General features: G+C 48.4%; 2 protein-coding genes across 3 annotated transcripts in view; both read right to left on the bottom strand.

The window, feature by feature from the left end:
- The window catches only part of fbxw11a (F-box and WD repeat domain containing 11a), a 13573-nt gene extending 9619 nt beyond the window's left edge, over nucleotides 1-3954 (bottom strand). The window contains exon 1 of the mRNA XM_083685694.1: nucleotides 3901-3954. Coding sequence (XP_083541820.1) covers nucleotides 3901-3939 — 39 coding nt within the window. The 5' untranslated portion in view covers nucleotides 3940-3954. The remainder of the gene's footprint in view (nucleotides 1-3900) is intronic.
- An 800-nt stretch (nucleotides 3955-4754) lies between these two features.
- Nucleotides 4755-10446, bottom strand: LOC310815902 (eukaryotic peptide chain release factor subunit 1-like). 2 transcript variants are annotated; one of them, XM_083685857.1, is made up of 11 exons: nucleotides 10323-10446; nucleotides 9800-9910; nucleotides 8002-8177; nucleotides 7728-7867; nucleotides 7386-7524; nucleotides 7038-7228; nucleotides 6716-6845; nucleotides 6362-6535; nucleotides 6151-6215; nucleotides 5825-5972; nucleotides 4755-5574 (listed from the first exon to the last, which is right to left on the bottom strand). In XM_083685857.1, exons 2-11 carry the CDS (start codon nucleotides 9883-9885, stop codon nucleotides 5492-5494), a joined length of 1332 nt encoding a protein of 443 aa, XP_083541983.1. In that variant the 5' UTR covers nucleotides 9886-9910; nucleotides 10323-10446; the 3' UTR covers nucleotides 4755-5491. The 2 variants fall into 2 exon arrangements, with proteins under 2 accessions (XP_083541983.1, XP_083541984.1); XM_083685858.1 differs by having other exon boundaries at nucleotides 10327-10436.
- Between the last annotated feature and the right edge of the window lie 7054 nt (nucleotides 10447-17500).

A 17500-nucleotide genomic window follows, 5' to 3' on the forward strand; every position in this document is an offset into this window, starting at 1 on the left:
CTAACGAAATCCTTAAACCAACCATTAGAGGACCACCACCACCTACAACAACAACAACAACACCACCACCACCTGGTCTACCCTTTTCACCATCCCTCCAGAATGTCATGAATACAGTGTGACTTGAAGCACAATTTCACTTGAAGGTCCTTTCCCCATATAGTACGACGCCACGTAAGTCAACCGGCCGATGACGACCAATTATCTTCACATCCATGGCGATACGGGCATCAACTCTCGAGTTGGCCTTGCGGGCGGGAGGCAGCGGGTTTCACGTGAGGAAGTGTGTTTGGAGACACGGTAGGGGAGCGTCGACCAATGTCGTCCCAATCGTTGCGAGGCGAGCAAACATGTACACACACCCGGACAGGCCTATCGTTAACCAGAGTCCCTGCCATGGTTTGACTTTAGTCGAGATTCTGTTTGTGTGTGTGTGTTTGTGTAGGAGGGACATGGACAGACAAGCGCGCCTGAGGGTGTGTGGGTGTGTGTGGGTGTCGGACGGACAAGGACAGACAAGCACGCCCGTGTGTGTGTATGTGTGTGTGTGTGTTAGTGTTTAAGGTTGACGGGTTCATGTGGGACGTTGCTACAGGGAGGTCTGTGAACGGCCAACCAACACAGACGAGGGCATAAACAGAGACACACACTAGGTCAAAGGTCAAGGCCGATGCTGACAGGTCAGGCAGGCCGGGGGGGTGGGAGTGACTGTGCTCATGCAGACAGACAGACAGACAGACAGACAGACAGACAGACAGACAGACAGACAGACAGACAGACAAGGACAGAGCAGGCCAGGCCACAGACACAGGCAGGCAGAGACAGCCAGACAGGCAAACATGGAGGAGCCTTCCACTCTCCCGCAGACACAGGCAGGGGGGTGAGGGGGTGGGTGGGTGGGTGGGGGGGGGTGGGGAGGAGTCCCTCACCTCACCCTAGCCTGCACACCTCCTCACAGGGCCTCCTCTGGTACCTCACACTTCCTCCACCAAACTTTTGTCATCAGATTCGGCTCCCAAACGGGTCTGACAGGTCAACCGGTGCCGTGCCCGCCGTCACTGAACCGAACGAGTCCTCTCCTATTTGTGAGCTTCTAGCCAGAGACAATGTCTAGACGTACGGGTCTGTACTCATCCCACTTTTATTGCCCATCGTGGTTTATGAGCCCAGTTCGAGTTTCAATCGTGCCCAAACAAACTATCTGCTCTACGATCCAGTGTAAACTTTAGAGAACACCTTTAGACCAGACCAGACCAGAGGGGGACATCTCTCCCAGGCTGAGCTTGGCAGCAGAGGCCGACCCTGATCTGGCCTTCATCGCCCGGAGACAAAATGGCTGACCTCCTGTGCGAGCGGTGCTAACGCTGGCTGGCTGAGGATGGGTGGATGGTGGGTGGTGCCAGAGAAGTGCCTGAGAGGAGTAGTTTCCTTTGTTTTAGGTGGTGGTGGTGGTGGGGAGAAAGAGAGAGGAGAGGGGGGGGGGGGTGGACAGTACACAACAAGGCTGGGTGTGGGGGTGAGCAGGAGTGAGGAGGGAGGAGGGAGGGAGGGAGGAGGGGGGCAGGGGCAGCAGAATTAAGAGGAGAGAGCAGAACCTGGTTGTGAGGCCGGGTGGAGGGGATACTCTGCAGGCACCTGAGTGCACACAAACTCTCTGCCACCGAGGAGCAGCCCAGCCAGAGAGAGCGAGGCACAGAGCACTGTGTGAAAGAGAGAGGGAGGGGAGGGGAGGGAGAGAGAGGGAGGAGGAGAGAGAGAGAGAGGGAGAGAAAGGAGATGGGTGGGTGGGGGGGGGAGATGAAGGGAAAGGGTGAGGGAAAGAGCGAGAGGGAGATGGGTGAGAAATAGGATGGATAGAGAGCGACAGGAGGGAGAGGAGGATAAGAAGGAGTGATGGAGACAGCGGTGTAGGGGGAAGACAGGAAAGGGAGGGGGGGGGAAGGGCACGGAATGGGGATGATTGGAGGGTGGAAACAAATGGGGACAAAGGGGGACACAGAACAGGAAGGAGTCAAACACATTGGTACAGGGGGGAGATGGAGGGGTAGAACCAGTGTTGGGAAGGATGAAGAGAAAAGAAGGGAGGAGGAGGAGGAGGAAGAAGAGGAGGAGGTGGGGGATAGTGAGGGAAAAACCAGTATTAGAGCTACACGCACATTTGCACAGTGAGCGCAGAAACACACGCACACACACACACACATACTTTCACACACAAGGCATAGACAAACACACACAAAAGCATTATTAGACATGAGGTGGGTGGGGATGGGTAGAGGAGTGGGAGGGGCCATGGGTGGATTGGTCAATTTCAGCCCATTGCCTTTTGACTGATGCCCCGCCCTCTGTTCTGCCATCCCCACTCTTATGGAAGTGGTTAGTGATTTAAGGACAGGATACACACACACACACACACACACACACACATACACACACACGATACAAAAATCAACTTGCCCATCATGTGCATTAACTTTAAGTTTAGTACAATTCACTGTAAGGCAGTAGGCATATCGTATACATAGCACCTCAAACCCATCTACCACAGCCTACCTTTTACTATAAGGTGGGGACCGAGCAAATGTGAAGCCAAATGTGCAACTGTCATACAAGTAATGAGTATGTCATTTCTTAGCAGGGCTAGATCTAATGACGAATGATGTTTGCTTCACTGATGTGGTTGCTTCACTGTTCAAGAAAGGCAAAGAGAGGGGGTGCCCCTCTGACTCAACTGGGAAGAGTACATCGAACTGTTCTTCAGTCATGATGCAGTCATGGTTGGTTAATGACCGATTCCTCAGCCTTAGTCGCCTATATTAGTCATGTCTGAATCAGAGGGAAAGCTGCTGTCACATTGTGGATCGTGGGAGGAGAGACTGAAAGTTCTTTTCGGGGGTCCTGACCTGCATCCTATGAAACAGCCCGACGAGGTCCAAAAAACCCAGAACTGACCATTAACCCATTCGGAAATTGAAACATCCCTTTCGTTTTACCCCCCTGTTGGTTTGTCTGGCAAAACAAAACAATTTTGTTTGAGGTTGACTGTTGTTTGTGGGGGGGGAAAAACCAATTGCTACTCCACTGACCAGTCTTGACGCGAAGTGGATGTCCTCTGTCAAAAGAAACTCTTAACTTTTATCAGTCCAGAATAAAAAAAACCCTGGATAACCAGCTCACTGGATCCCAATGAAAAATGCTCCCCGCGATACCTCTGCTAGCCAGAAATTAGCTCCCTAGCTAGCTCTCCGGCGACTTCCTTCTACGCAGATTCATAACAACAAACACGCAGGCAAGCCACAACAACAACATTTTTCACATTCACACGGGAGAGGGCATCACATTTAATCATCGTATGTTTGCCTGGCTAGTTAATATGCATGTGTGTGTAACCTGTGCCCGAGTTCCACTGTGTATGGCCATAGCTAACTAGGCTAGTTAGCTGTTCAGACCAGTGGCTGACGAGCATAGTTAGCCAGTTAGCCGTGACTGACACACAGCAGGGCCGAGTGGCGCAGCGTCACCGCAGTGAAACGCTACCCCCGAAACCCTTTGGTTTCGTCGGCCGAGGACTTTTCTGTAACATTTCGATTCTCGACGTCTCTAGCTCAAACGAAAAAGCACAAGACAGCGATAGATAGCCCTTGGGACGGGGCCATTTAGTTGTCGAAGCCCCAATCAATCCCTGCACTGAAAGATCCCCAACGAAAAATATCGATCTCCAGGCCCTCCCTCTTATTTCTAGTCCCCCCCTCCTCCTCCTCCTTTTTCCTCCACCTCTCCCTGACTTGTCGCTCCGGGTTCGTACCCGACTCTGTGTTTTTCCAAGCCTCTACAGTCTGCTGTTCCGAGTGCCGATATGAAACCCTTGGGCGCCCGGGGAAGGGGAATCTTATCGAAGCTTACCATTAATTCCAACGTTTTGTCCTCCATCTCCGGCTCCATGTTGTTGTTCCCCCCGAAACTCGCTGTGAAAATGGAAACCCAACCCTGCGTCGGCGGCCGCAAATGCAAAAACGTCATTGACTTGGCTCGGCTCGGTGCTGGGCTGTGTTTGGTGGGGGGGTGGGGGGTGTTACTGGAACGCCCCCCCATCATACCCCAACGCCCTGGTTGGACATAATCTGCTCATGGGGCGTATCTTAGCAGGCTTTCCCGTTTTTGATTGGCTTGCTGTGCTACCAAGGCTTCCCCCAGGTGACGCTCTAAACAAGAAGGGCAAATGGTTGATGGTGATGTTGCCATACGGAGGAAAAACGCCACAGTAAAACTCACTGATCAGACCGGCTCAAATTTGTTTGTGCTTCGTGCTGAATACATGAAACAGGAATATGGTGTGCAAGACAACAAAGACTCTTCTGTAATTTCACGACTGATATAGTTATGTCACTCTTATGTATGTCTGTCTGTCTGTGCACAACAATGAACCACTTAGACAAACACTGGGAATGTTTGCTTATGATGTCACATGGTTCCGATGAAGAAAAGGAGAATGACGTGGAGAGAGGATTATCTCACAATCTTTACCTGTCCTCAGGGCTAAGTGCATCCTGGGCTCCACCTTTTCTAAATGACCTGAGACCATTGAAGTCGGAACTAGTGATCAAATAGTGTGATGGCCCCTGAAGGCTGGAATTGTCCAAACCTTGCTTTCCACAGATCGGTTTCAACTGTATACTGTGGGTAATGGTTAACACATTAACACATTGAGATGAATTGAAGAAATACTACAGGTCACTCATTCATGGTTGCTTACTGGCCCAAATATAATGTAAACATTTCCATTGGTTGGAGAGGAGGTAAGGGCAAGCCCCTCCAGGAAGAACAGACTCTACAGGATTGAGACCACAGCGGATGAGGAGGTAGCAATGGTTTTCAGCAGTTCAATTTTAATACTTTTCCCCCCCTTTCTCTACAGAAACCCAGGTAAAAAAAATTCCCCACTTTCATAAAATACAACAGCAGCAGTTATCAGTAAAAAAAGAAAGAGAAAGAAATGCAAAAAAATTAAATTAAATTAAATAAATGAATAAAAAGGGAGAGGATGAGGGAAGGCAAGGACAGGACCAGGGAAGAAAACAAAAAATAGATTTCTATACGCGAGGAGTGAGTCCAAAGTGTCCTTCAGACGGGGGGAGCGAGAATTCTGGGAACTTGCTGCTCAAAATGGAGGGGAGAACAAGAGAAACTAACAAAAACAAGTGGAGTTTGTGTCCAATCCAACCAGGGGAAGGAACCAGCACTCTAAGGCAGGGATTTATTCAGGAAAAGGTTTTCTCCCTCTCTGGATTGAAAGAAAATCTCACTCCTCTTCAGCTTGTGTGAATGTTAGTATTAGTGTGTGTGTGTGTGTGTGTGTGTGTATATATGTATGTGTGTTTATGTCTTGTCAATATGGTCTATTCGGCTCCCCCTCTCACTTGCTGCAAAAGGTGGCGTTTTCTTCTTTCCATCATCCATTTGATCCGCTTTTCTTTTCATTCAAGTCCCTGACTACCTAGTAGTCATCCAAATCAAAACACTCGTCGTCTTCTCCCAGGTAATCCATGCCTTGGAAGTCCACCCTGTACCGCAAGATCCCTGGGAGAGACAGAAAAAACACAAAACAGTCATTACTGATGCATCGGCCCTGAGGCGCACCACACGCTACAGAGTCAACCGTACCAGCTGACCTCAAAAAAGGATCGGACGTTTAACGTAATCCGTCACGCCGCGAAGGCCGTGCGAGACTACCCGACGACCCTCGGTAGCGGCAAAACCTCTCTCTACGGACGAAAGGGGTATAGGTGCTTCTGTTCACGCCCGCTACACCTGCAAGCACTGTGCTCACCCCCGATGCCTCCGAAGCCCTTGACGAACTGGGAGCCCTCCTGACTCTTGTCGGTGACGATCTCCAACGTGGCTCCGAACTTCTTGTAGTTGTTGGCGAACCACTCCAGCAGAGGCATGCTCTCAATCAGCTCGTGCTCCTGCCCGGTCTGTGTACATAGGTAGATCAATACGCACACAAACACACACACACACACACGCACACGCACACGCACACGCACACCAAGTGGAGGCGGTTAGTGAGAGGGAACAGGGAGAATGAACGTGATCGAGGCAACAAGTGTGTGTGCGTGTGCACGTCTCTGTGTGTGTGAGAATAGGGCTTACCTCCTTGTCTGTGAAGTGGGACTTGTCTTTCTCCTGTTCCGGTGTTAAATACAGAGTCTTCTCATCTGAAATACAAGGGGGAGGTGAACACAGGGACCGATCAAATGTGTGAAAGTGTGTTCCGTTAGCTCATTCGTTGCTCTCTGCTTCGTGGCAAGAGTGGAGGTAGTGCAGAGTGAGTGTGTGTGTGTGTGTGTGTGTGTGTGTGTACCATTCTCTGCTCCAGTGTTCTCTGCCCCGTGTAAACGGAGAATATAGCGCATGGTGTCTAAATTCTCGTAGACAATGAGAATCTCCACAGCGCCCATCTCAAGGGCTTTGAGTGTGTCCTCCACCCCAAAACAGTACTTCCCCGTGTCCTGGCTGATCTCATCAAAGTACCGCCCTGCAGGGAGAGAGGGAAGGGGAAAAAGAAAAGAGAAAAAGGATAATGAAGGATGGACAGAGAGGAATACAATCGTCATTCTCGAGGAAAACGATATTCATTCACTTGCCCTAGCAAACGTACGCAATCGCCGGGATAACTCAAAATCTAACCTCAACATGTGCGCACACACACACACACCTATGAGCTTCTTCTCCTGGATGAACTTGACGTTGGAGAGGACCTCTGCAGAGAGCTCGATGGCCTGGTTGAAGCCGTTCTCTCCTCCGTACGAGATGTCCACCAGCTTGAGGACTTTCGTCTGTAACCTCTGCACACACACACACACACACACACACACACGCCGCACCGCACCACACACACCTTGGGTTAGCCACCCACAGTGGACAGTCAATCAACAACATGGATTGATGCAACAATAATCCTAGTATGATCCTATTGTAGTGAGCTTTTAAGAGTTTCAAAATACACTGCCGATACACAGACACACACACACACTCACCGGGTCAAACATGTCCGACTGGCTGAGCTCTGTCTTGAAATCGGCCGACCCTGCCAGGACCATTCCAGCCACGTTGACCTTGTCGTTGGACACAAACAGCTGGACGGCGGTCTCAGCCACCTTCCTCACATAGTTATGCCTCTTCTCCATCCTCAGACGGGCGAAACGCAGGGCAGACTGCCCTCCTCTGCCTGACAGAAAGAGGGATAGAGGGGAGGGAGGGAGGGAGGAAAATCAGGTACTAATACTGCAGCATTCCGATGCTCTGCTCTCTGGTGTCGTCAGGAAGGAGGCTGTGTTTTTTTGGAGGAGGACCACCGTGCGTTTCTTCGGTCGTGGCTAGCGTACCGTGCTTTTTGGGGAGGTCCACGGTGAACTTGTGCAGCACCTCTCTCGTGTTCCCCTGGAGTGTCCCGAAGAGAGCCCCGCTCCCGTCAATCACAATGAAGCCAAACTTACTGTCATCAGACAGCAGAGCCGTCAACGCCTGGAGGAAAGGAGGGGGGGGGGGGGGGGGGGAACAAGGGACAGGGGAGAAAGAGAGATGATTAGATTTTCGTTTCTGAAACTTCGTCACTGGAGAGAATATACACACACACAGATTGACTCAGTATTTTAGTTTGTGCATCGAGGAACATCTCTCACATACTCACTCTTACTCCAACACCCACACACACACACACCTCTCACCTCAGTGTGAAACTTGTTGTCACAGAGGTACAGGGAGGTGTTGATGGGTTTAAAAGGCTCAAAGTCTATGTTGACTTTCTTCTCTTTGCCTTCATCTGTAACTATGGTGCCGCAGTACACCACCAGACCATTAGGTGGCACTGTAAGAGAGAGGGCAACAGGACTTTACTAACCAAAACCCACAACCACCAGTCAGAAAAATACACACACCATCACACACACATCGTTGTAGCTGTACTGTTTGTTGTGTGGAGGTCAAAGCACACAGGCTTACCCTTGTTGTAGAGCTTTAGTCTCTGCTGTACAGAGGTGATGGCCCCTAGGACAGAGAGCCGGTTGACTCTGCTCTTGATGTTGGAGGCCGTGCCAAACTCATCTGCCAGCATCTTGGCCACTCTGGAGATCTGGTCCTTAGGAGGGATGATCAGGGAGATCATACTGGTGCCATTACTGGGGAGAGAGGGAGACGTTGTCAGATACACAGGGTAAACACACACACACTCTGAGAATAAGAATGTTAGGAGACAATCAAACATAATCTGATCTAATCAAATCACTTGCAAAAAGCACCACGCAAATTATATTTGATCATTTCTGACTTCTCAATCCGTGAGATGAAATAACACCTTCCAAAATTATTATTATTTTTTTTTTTTTTTAAGTCCATGTGAAACCTTTCAAGCCCTCCATTATCGCGTACTTTAACTGCATTCGGACATAACACCTACCAGTCATCAGTACAATATGTCCATAACAATGCACCAATAAATATGACTAAACATTCCAGTTGACACTGGCTAAAAGGTGACACAAAAAAGGGTCGCGCAGAGCTGACATACCGAACAATAAGGCTCTGTCCTTGACACCAAGGACTGGGTTAAAGTTCCCCTCAGCCACATTGTGCTTGCATTCACTCTACCTGTCAATGGCCCACCGGCGCCCCCCCCCCCCCCCCATACACGCTGACGGTGCACACACACACACACACACACACACACACACACACACACACACACACACACACACACACACACACACACACACACACACACACACACACACACACACACACACAGGCTGGTGAATATAGGACAACTGGTGAGTCGTGGTGCGTCGGTGGACTCAAAGAGGACAGTTCATTCTGCGGTAGAAGCTCAAATATGTTTCAGGTGGTCCTCTGTGGCTCAGTTGGTAGAGCATGGCGCTAACAACGCGTAGGTTGTGGGCTAGATTCCTGCTGGGTCCATATAATACTGAGAAATGTATGCACTCACTGCAATGTAAGTCGCTTTGGATAAAAGCGTCAGCTAAATGGCATATATAGGTGCCAAAGAACCCGCTACTTTAGCCGACGCCGTGCGTCTTCTTTTGCCAGTCTTCTCACAAGAAGGACACTGAAGGCTAGCCACACACAGCGTGCTTTTGGAAACAATTTAACGACATTGTGACTGCCAATAGCCCCTTGTCCGAGCATTGATTACTTTATCTTATGATGACCGATGGGATAGATGATGCACTGAAACAAATGGATTTGTTGTAAGTCGCTTTGGATAAAGGCGTCTGCTAAATGCCATCAATGTAAATGTAAATGTAACATGATTTTGGTTTACTACTGACCATACACAACGGATCGTAGCGAGCTTTCAGGTCACAACAGACACATAACACACAATGTCGTATCTTGACAGCAAGCCAACTATGTGGAAATATGCGGGGACAAACGGTGTCAGTTGGGGACATAACGGTGTCAGTTAGACACCAACGTACTCCTCCTCCGCGGCCTGCGCCGGGGGTTCAATATGCTCCACAACAACAAAAAAACATGCACACTAGCAACATTCCCCGATCAGCAACATAACACCATAACAGCAACAAAAAAACCCAGATCATATCTCAGGCGACAGTGACAGCCAGCAAAGTGAGCTAAACTACCACTCCCAAAACACGGCCCCCCCCCCCCACTCATCCTCCTGCTGTTGTGGTGGTGAAGTGGCGGTCACTCACACTGCTGGTCCCTCGTATCACTCGTCTCTTCAGCTTCCATCATCATCCCCCGGTATTCAACCACTTACCCACGGGCAGCTTCCAAACTTTTAATCAGCTTCTTGATTTTCCATATCTCCACGTTCCTGTCTGCCGCGGTAGGGTCGTCCGCCATCTTTCTGCTGTATTCGCTTCAGCACCTGAGGAGAAAGAAAAGAACATAGCGATGATCAGCGACGAGCACCACACGACACGGCGCGAAGACGGTCCTGCAACGGACTGGGAGGACAGACAGGCTGAGACCTCTCCCGAGCTAGCGGAGGGTACGAGAGGCAACTACCCCCCCCCCCCCATCCCTCCCCGGGGTGGACCGGCCAGGAGAAGAGAGAAAGACCGTACCCCGAGCGCCTGTGTTCAGTAAAGTGTGCGGAAAAAAAAAAAAAACAGGCCTACGCAATCTTCCCACCCAGGCCCTAGCGTCCTCCCAGTGTCATTATCTAACGTTGTCGACCTACTTTCGCCCCATGACAACACACGTTCAGTGGGATCCAGCTGTCAAGCCTCCCCCCCACCCCCCGTTTCCAGGCACAATTCCAGGCACAACACGTTTACCTGCCTCGAGCAACGCCGCACCGCTCTCGGTCTTTGCTGACTCGGTCGACGGAGGAATGACGTTGCCTCTCCTGCCGGTTCCTCTCTGCTTACAAGGCTGCGCGTGGTGCGAAGGAGCTCACATGTGGGAGGTGGTTTGGAATCGTCCACTTCCTGGAAATCGCCGAGGACATGTTGAGTTAGATTTTGGGGATTGGTCAAAACCCAGAGGCGTCACACATGACTGCACGGTGATTGGAGCGATGTCGAATGACACCGAAAGTGGGGCGGGGTAATTCCGTATGCGTTCATGGGAGATGTAGTCCGCAATAGTTTTGTAAATATTTTTTACAAATCAATTGTAATGTGTGTTAGAACATATTGGCAGTGTATTTAATTTTTCTTTACCATTATGGTTACATGGTGACATCAGTAACTTGTTACTATCTTGCGTAATTAGAGCGGTTGAAACAATTCCGAGTGCAGATGTGTGAAGATAGACATAGATCAATTTAATGGGAAATACTGTTTGCAATTACAATAAGGTTGATAAGAACTCAATTGGCAAGATCCGACATCAGCAGCTACCAGGACGCCCTCCAGACCCTCTCACTACCGTCCCTCAGTGACAGACGGCTCACCATCTGCAAGTACTTTGCACGCTCATAAGATGATAAAAAACCACTAACCCCACACATACATCTGGTATGAAATGATATGATATACCGTGTTACACCACTAGATGGCGGCATTGACTCACTACTAGACATAACTTGTGTAGGCGTGCCCTTTCCTCTGTGCATGTCTGCATGTGATGTGAATGAGCAAGCGACTAGAATTAACATTAGACAAATCTCTTTTTGTGATTATTCATCTGATGATATGAAATGGAAATTAAATGTGTCAGACATTATGAGATTGACAAAGTAATTGATTTTTATTTTTTTTTAATTGCCAGATAATACTGTGATTGACTCAGTATTTTAGTTTGTGCATCGAAGAACATCTCTCTCACATACTCACTCTTACTCCAACACACACACACACACACACACACACACACACACACACACACACACACACACACACACACACACACACACACACACACGTACGCACGCACGCATGCACACACACACACACACACACACACACACACACACACACACACACACACACACACACACACACACCCACCCACCCACTCACCCACACATTTCAATTCCAATTTCCACCCTGCACTGATAACCATATTACAGATAGAAAATGACGCAGCATGTGAGCGTCTGCATCAGAAAAAAACACCAATTCATCACCATCTGTCTGCCATCAGAACTGTAATCTGTCCTCTGGAAACACATCCGTCCGTTGACGTCACTGAGGATATGGGCCTTTCTGCTCTCAGCAGACTCTGTAGCAGTTTCAAGACATCAGAGAGTCACCGCCATGTGTCCAAAAGGTAACGGTGAAGAGAGGGAATGAGAATACCAGGAGTACATCTGACCTGTCCTACCAATGACATCTGTCCTAGTATGTTTTCTGGTTATTTGGTGTTTGGAACTCTCATATCGGAACTTGAATCATTTGCTGCACGGTTCGTGTGTTATTTACATTTCAATATCAACCAACATCAACCGACATCAGGTTGAGATTCAGGCCTCAGGTTGAGATTCTACTGTATACTAAAGAGCTTTAGGGATGTGGACCGCTATGCTAGAGAAAGGTTGGCTGCCCATGCATCCATGGCATCTGTGTAGTGACTGGTCAGTGAGGAGGGCGGTGTGTGTGTGTGTGTGTGTGTGTGTGTGTGTGTGTGTGTGTGTGTGTGTGTGTGGGAGGGTTATGGCAAGAGTGACCCTTCACAGATGCCATCAGGTCCGCTCTGCTCCACTTTCTATCTGTGGCCATCTGCTACCGGGGGGGCCAAGGGAGGAGGGAGGGAGGAGGTAGAGGATGGATGGGTCACACTGGGGTGTTCAAGGGCATCACTGTGCTCTGTGAAGGGGAGGGGTGCGGTGGGGGGGACACCCTGGGGGAGGTAGGGGGGGAGGGGTGCCACCCTGGAGTGGGGTAGGGGGGACTGGGAGGCTTGGCACCCACCCATGAACAGGCACAAAGACTCTCTGGCAACAACAACAAACAAAAAAAACGTATTATTGGTCTCTTACTTTGAGCAGCTTGGGTTTAGAAAGATGACAAATGACTTGATGTCAATGGAGCTGAGGAAATAGAAGGCGATCAAACGACTTTCATTTTTGTTTCTTTGACTCTCCAAGCCCGGCGATCGTGTAAAGGAAGATTAATGCTCTGATCATCTTGAACAAACTCATGTTCTCTTTGGAGTGTGTGGCACCACTCTCCAGAAGCTTGAGGAAACCTTTGAACCCCTCAGAGTGAATTAAGCTGCAGCACTTGCCTGACGCTAATCTGTGACTCAATGTCTCTCCGGCACATTGAGAAAGGGGATCATCATCGTTTTTTATCGCCAATCCCGGATCTAAAAACGGATCTTCTCCAGATATAATGTGTGTGTTTATTTGTGAGCATGTCTGGGCTGTTATCATGTGTGCAATGCAGCTGTGTGTTTGGGTGTTTTAGGGTGCCAAGATTTGAGGCACTTTAGCCAAGCTTTGGTGTGTGTGTGTGTGTGTGTGTGTGTGTGTGTGTGTGTGTGTGTGTGTGTGTGTGTGTGTTTATTCTGCCTAATCTCTGAGTCTACATTCTTGTCACATCTCTCCTCTCTTCTTCTGTCTCCTCAGAGGCAGACGGGAGATTTACGGATCTGCTTCCAAATATTAAGTGGATTAATCAGGAACAGAGAGCCGGGGTGTCATAAATATAAATGAGAGTTTTGGAGACAGAGGTCGTGGCTCCCTCCATGTCCACGCTGTGTTGGGCTATTATGACTTTATTAACGCAGTGGATTAAGCCCCATAACCTCCATTTAGAGATGCTAGGACACACAGTCTATCTTCATGATGGATTTGGTTTGATTCATGGTCAACCCGAAAGATAATGTGGGCCAGAGACCTGCCTACACTGCTGACTGAGCGACAGGGGGATAAACCAATCACCTTTCACATCTGAGGGAGTTCAGATCTAGTGTCCTGCCCTAATCTAGAGTCTTAACCAACCCAATGACCTGTTCCTGTGGTAGGCGGCCCACTGTTTTCCCTCGAACATATTGACACTAAAACCATCAAACTCGAGGGCAAACAGAGACTAGCGAAGTTTTTGACACGTCCGCGCCTCAGTTAATCAATCTGACAACCACTTTGGAACCGGTTTGACAACTGTCATCTGCACTGTCAATCCAGGCCTGTTGGTGGATGCTTCGTCAACACATCCAGTGATAAAATCTGCGTGTCTCTCCCTCAGAGGAGCAGAAGGATTACCATATGCTACTATCAGCCTAACAGGATCCCTGGGGGCTTTTGGAGTGTCTTTGTTTGGCTTGAGCCTGCAGGGGGAAAGTATAACAAGTCGTGTTCAGCCGTTTCGTATAATCTGCTTCAACCCGGCGTCGACCCCAGCCTCAACCCAGCCTCAATCCAGCCTCAATTTAGCCTCAAATCAGCCTCAACCCAGCCTCAACCTAGCCTCAACCCAGCCTCAATCAAGCCTCAACCCAGCCTCCACCTCACCTCAACCCAGCCTCAACCCAGCCTCAATCCAGCCTTAACCCAGCCTCAACTTAGCCTCCACCTCACCTCAACCCAGCCTCAACCCAGCCTCAATCCAGCCTCCACCCAGCCTCAACCTAGCCTCTACCTCACCTCAACCCAGCCTTAACCCAGCCTCAACCTAGCCTCCACCTCACCTCAACCCAGCCTTAACCCAGCCTCAACCCAGCCTACATGCATTCGCAAAATGGCTGTTGGTCCGACGACCTGGTCCTGAGGCACAGTGCACATTCTGAAAGCTTCCAGTTTGTGACGGTCGCTGAGCACAAGAGACGGGGCGCCTCGGATTTCACCGCCGCAGAAATGACGTTTTAAACCAGTGACTTCATCAGATACAGTAATCCACGGCATCACTCACAGATCACAGCTTCAAAGCAGTCTGAAATCACTATGACAAAGCCACGGCCCATGACAGGCTCACTGAGATGGACTGATAGAGAGACGGAGTGGGCAGTAGAGATGGAGCAAAACAGAGGGAGAGAGAGAGAGACTAAGAAATTGATTTCTTTCATGCTGCATAAATCAAATTGACTACAAAAAGGGCATTATCAAATCGATGGATTTAATATAGTGTATTAAATGAAGACAAAAGCATGTCTGGTGAGGTGATTTAACCTTGACTGATAGTGGTGGGGACAGATCAATAAGCGATTGCCTTTTAGATGAAGAATAAGCTGTTTTGAATGCAGTAACACAGATCCTCCTAAACCTGTGGTATGGCTGAAATCGTTAGAGCATGCACAGCTTATGTTTATGTATCTGCATGTGTGTGTGTGTGTGTGTGTGTGTGTCTGTGTGTGTGTGTGTGTGTGTGTGTGTGTGTGTGTGTGTGTGCATTACTACGCATTTGGGGCTGTGCAGCTGTTATTGGGTGTGTCTGTTGGAATGCCCATGCGTGTATGTTTTTGAGTGTGTGGTATTTCTATTCATGCATATTTCAAGTCACTCCAATAAGGACACCACACACAGAAGTTACAGGACAGGACAGACTTAAATTTATTCAGACAAACATTGTGGAACTGTTACAATAAAATCAAGATATTTTCAGCCCATAACATCAACATTCCATTATAACTCCAGAAGGGGAAACATAAGACACTCAAAAACCCAACTACACTATGCTTCTAGGGAAAGAGCTACAGGAATCTAGCTACATTAAGGACAATTGATTTACACACCTCAGTCTTTTAAATGCAACTGGACAAAGCCACAGTGCTTTCACACGGCAATATATTACATCCCTTTAACATTAGTATTTTTTTCTCTTTACAAAGTAAAAAATATATAGAATTAACAAAGAAGACTTTTGCAAATATGGCCATTTATGTGTGTGTTTGGAGTAGCAGAGCTGTCGTACTCGAACTGTGTGTGTGTGTGTGTGTGTGTGTGTGTGTGTGTGTGTGTGTGTGTGTGTGTGTGTGTGTGTGTGTGTGTGTGTGTGTGTATGTGTCTGTGTCTGTGTAGACAGTTCAGTAATTGCCTCGAACAGATTGAAGATGAGTAGGACCAGGGAAGTGGAGGTTATTGCGCTTTTGTTGACGTCTGAGGGACACAGGCCAAACAGAGGGAGGGGTTCTTAGCTTTTTACACAAGCAGGCCAGGCAAAGTAGGGACAGCAGTGACATCCAGACAGGGCAAGGGTTATTTATGACATCATGAGAGGGCAAACGTCGAGGCCAGGTTGGGATAGAAGCGGCCTTACACTGCTACAGCAAGACATGACTTTATACACACATGTTACAAGTATGTTACAGTCTGTGTGTGTGTGTGTGTGTGTGTGCGTGTGCATTCGTGCTTATGTGTGTTATACCAAATCAGTGGGTGCCATTGTCTCTCTGGTGGTCATACACCCAGAGAGGTCAGAGTAGCGAATGCACGTGTTTTACGCTTCACGATGCTAAGGGGATCAAAACACAAAAGGTCCATCATGCATGTTCTTGATGAGGCAAACAAATAACCAATCAATATCAGAATAATAACTCACTGTGAGGCAGTGAACAGTTGGGATCAGTTGAGATAATGTTGTGGTCTGATAGGAGCGCAGAGCAGAGCTGAAATCAATCCTTACTGAATACATCATGTCGATATGTACTGTGTATAATGGCATTGGGAAAGTGCTGAGGCTTTATAGTAACAGATGGAAGAGGATATTACAGGGAGAAGGGAGAAAAGGGAGTGACGGGTAAGAAGAGACAGAAGGGAAAAAAAAAGAAAAGAAAAAAGAAGAGAAAAGGATAGAGTTGAAATAGATTCGGGGGAATAAAAAAACCAACACCATCACTTTCATCATCCCTTGAGTTCCTCTTCCTCTCTCAAGTCTTTCCGTGGATTTCCCAGCATCCTCTGGGAGCTAAGTGAGCTGAAAAGCTGCCTCCACTGGCATCAAATGGCCACCCATTACCCACAAGCCCCCTTTTCCCCCCCAATCATCGGCTACATGACTTGTCTCCAGAGAGACCTTGGGCTGAGACAGGCAGCAGCCACACAGGGGAGCAATCTCCCAGTCATAGAAAACAATATGAGGGAAATGAGACAAAAGAGAAGATTGCCTCAACCGGAAAACTCTCTGACACGTTCCCAGTGTGAAAAACAGAGAGAAAAGGAGAGAGATTTGAAAGTGAGCAAAGCAGGGTAGCATGCAATAGACTGTTTTTTAATTAGCTGTGTGTCTGCAACCAAACGTCTGTATCAGATGAAAATGGAACCGTCAGTGCAGCCTGACTGGCTGAACCCAGCCAGAAGAAGAGCTCTGATTAGTTGTCTGCGAGGTGGAGGCGGATTGACCAACATGTCAATCACGACAGACACTTACTCCTCCAAGGCCGCATCGCACCAAAGCAAGAGCGGCGTAACAGTCCACTGAAGCACAAGCCATACAAACACTGACCTCTAATAAAATAGTGCCTCAGTTTGAATACAGCAGAAAAATATCCAAGGCCGTTGATTATCAAAGTGGAATGCCACTGAATATTGTTTGGGTGTGCTTATACTGTATACATATTTGTGATGGTTTCAAGTAAGGTTGAGCAGATAAAGGTGGGAAACTCCTGGGATTTTGAGGAAAAACAAACTAATCCAGTTCCTTGTTCAGAATAAGAACAAACAGACACTGAAATGCTCTGCTCCTCTGTCAGAAGTGCATAGTCACTTACTCGACCAGAAACAGAAACACAACTCTACGCCAAACAAACCTATTGCACTTAGATGTTCTTTTTAACCGATGTTGCTTTTATTCATTTTTTTTCAAAACAAGACGTTGAAAGCATTTCTCCCCTTTTCCCTTTGTGTCCTTGTCTATAGCAGGAGGCTGATTTGTCGAGCATTGGGGAAAAGGTCACAACTGATGACAGGGTTCTTTGTTTGACTGTGACCAACATAAGATTTCTGCTCTGAAGGTCCTGCATAGTGCCTGACAAATCCTGAACGGTAAACGCAACACAAGCCAGAAAAAAAAAGGGTCGAACAAAACAACGTGTTTCTAAGGAAATGTTGCACTTTAAAGCTGAGGAGGGAGAC

Source organism: Argentina silus (genome assembly GCF_951799395.1).
Source record: "Argentina silus genome assembly, chromosome: 15".
Taxonomy (NCBI): domain Eukaryota; kingdom Metazoa; phylum Chordata; class Actinopteri; order Argentiniformes; family Argentinidae; genus Argentina; species Argentina silus.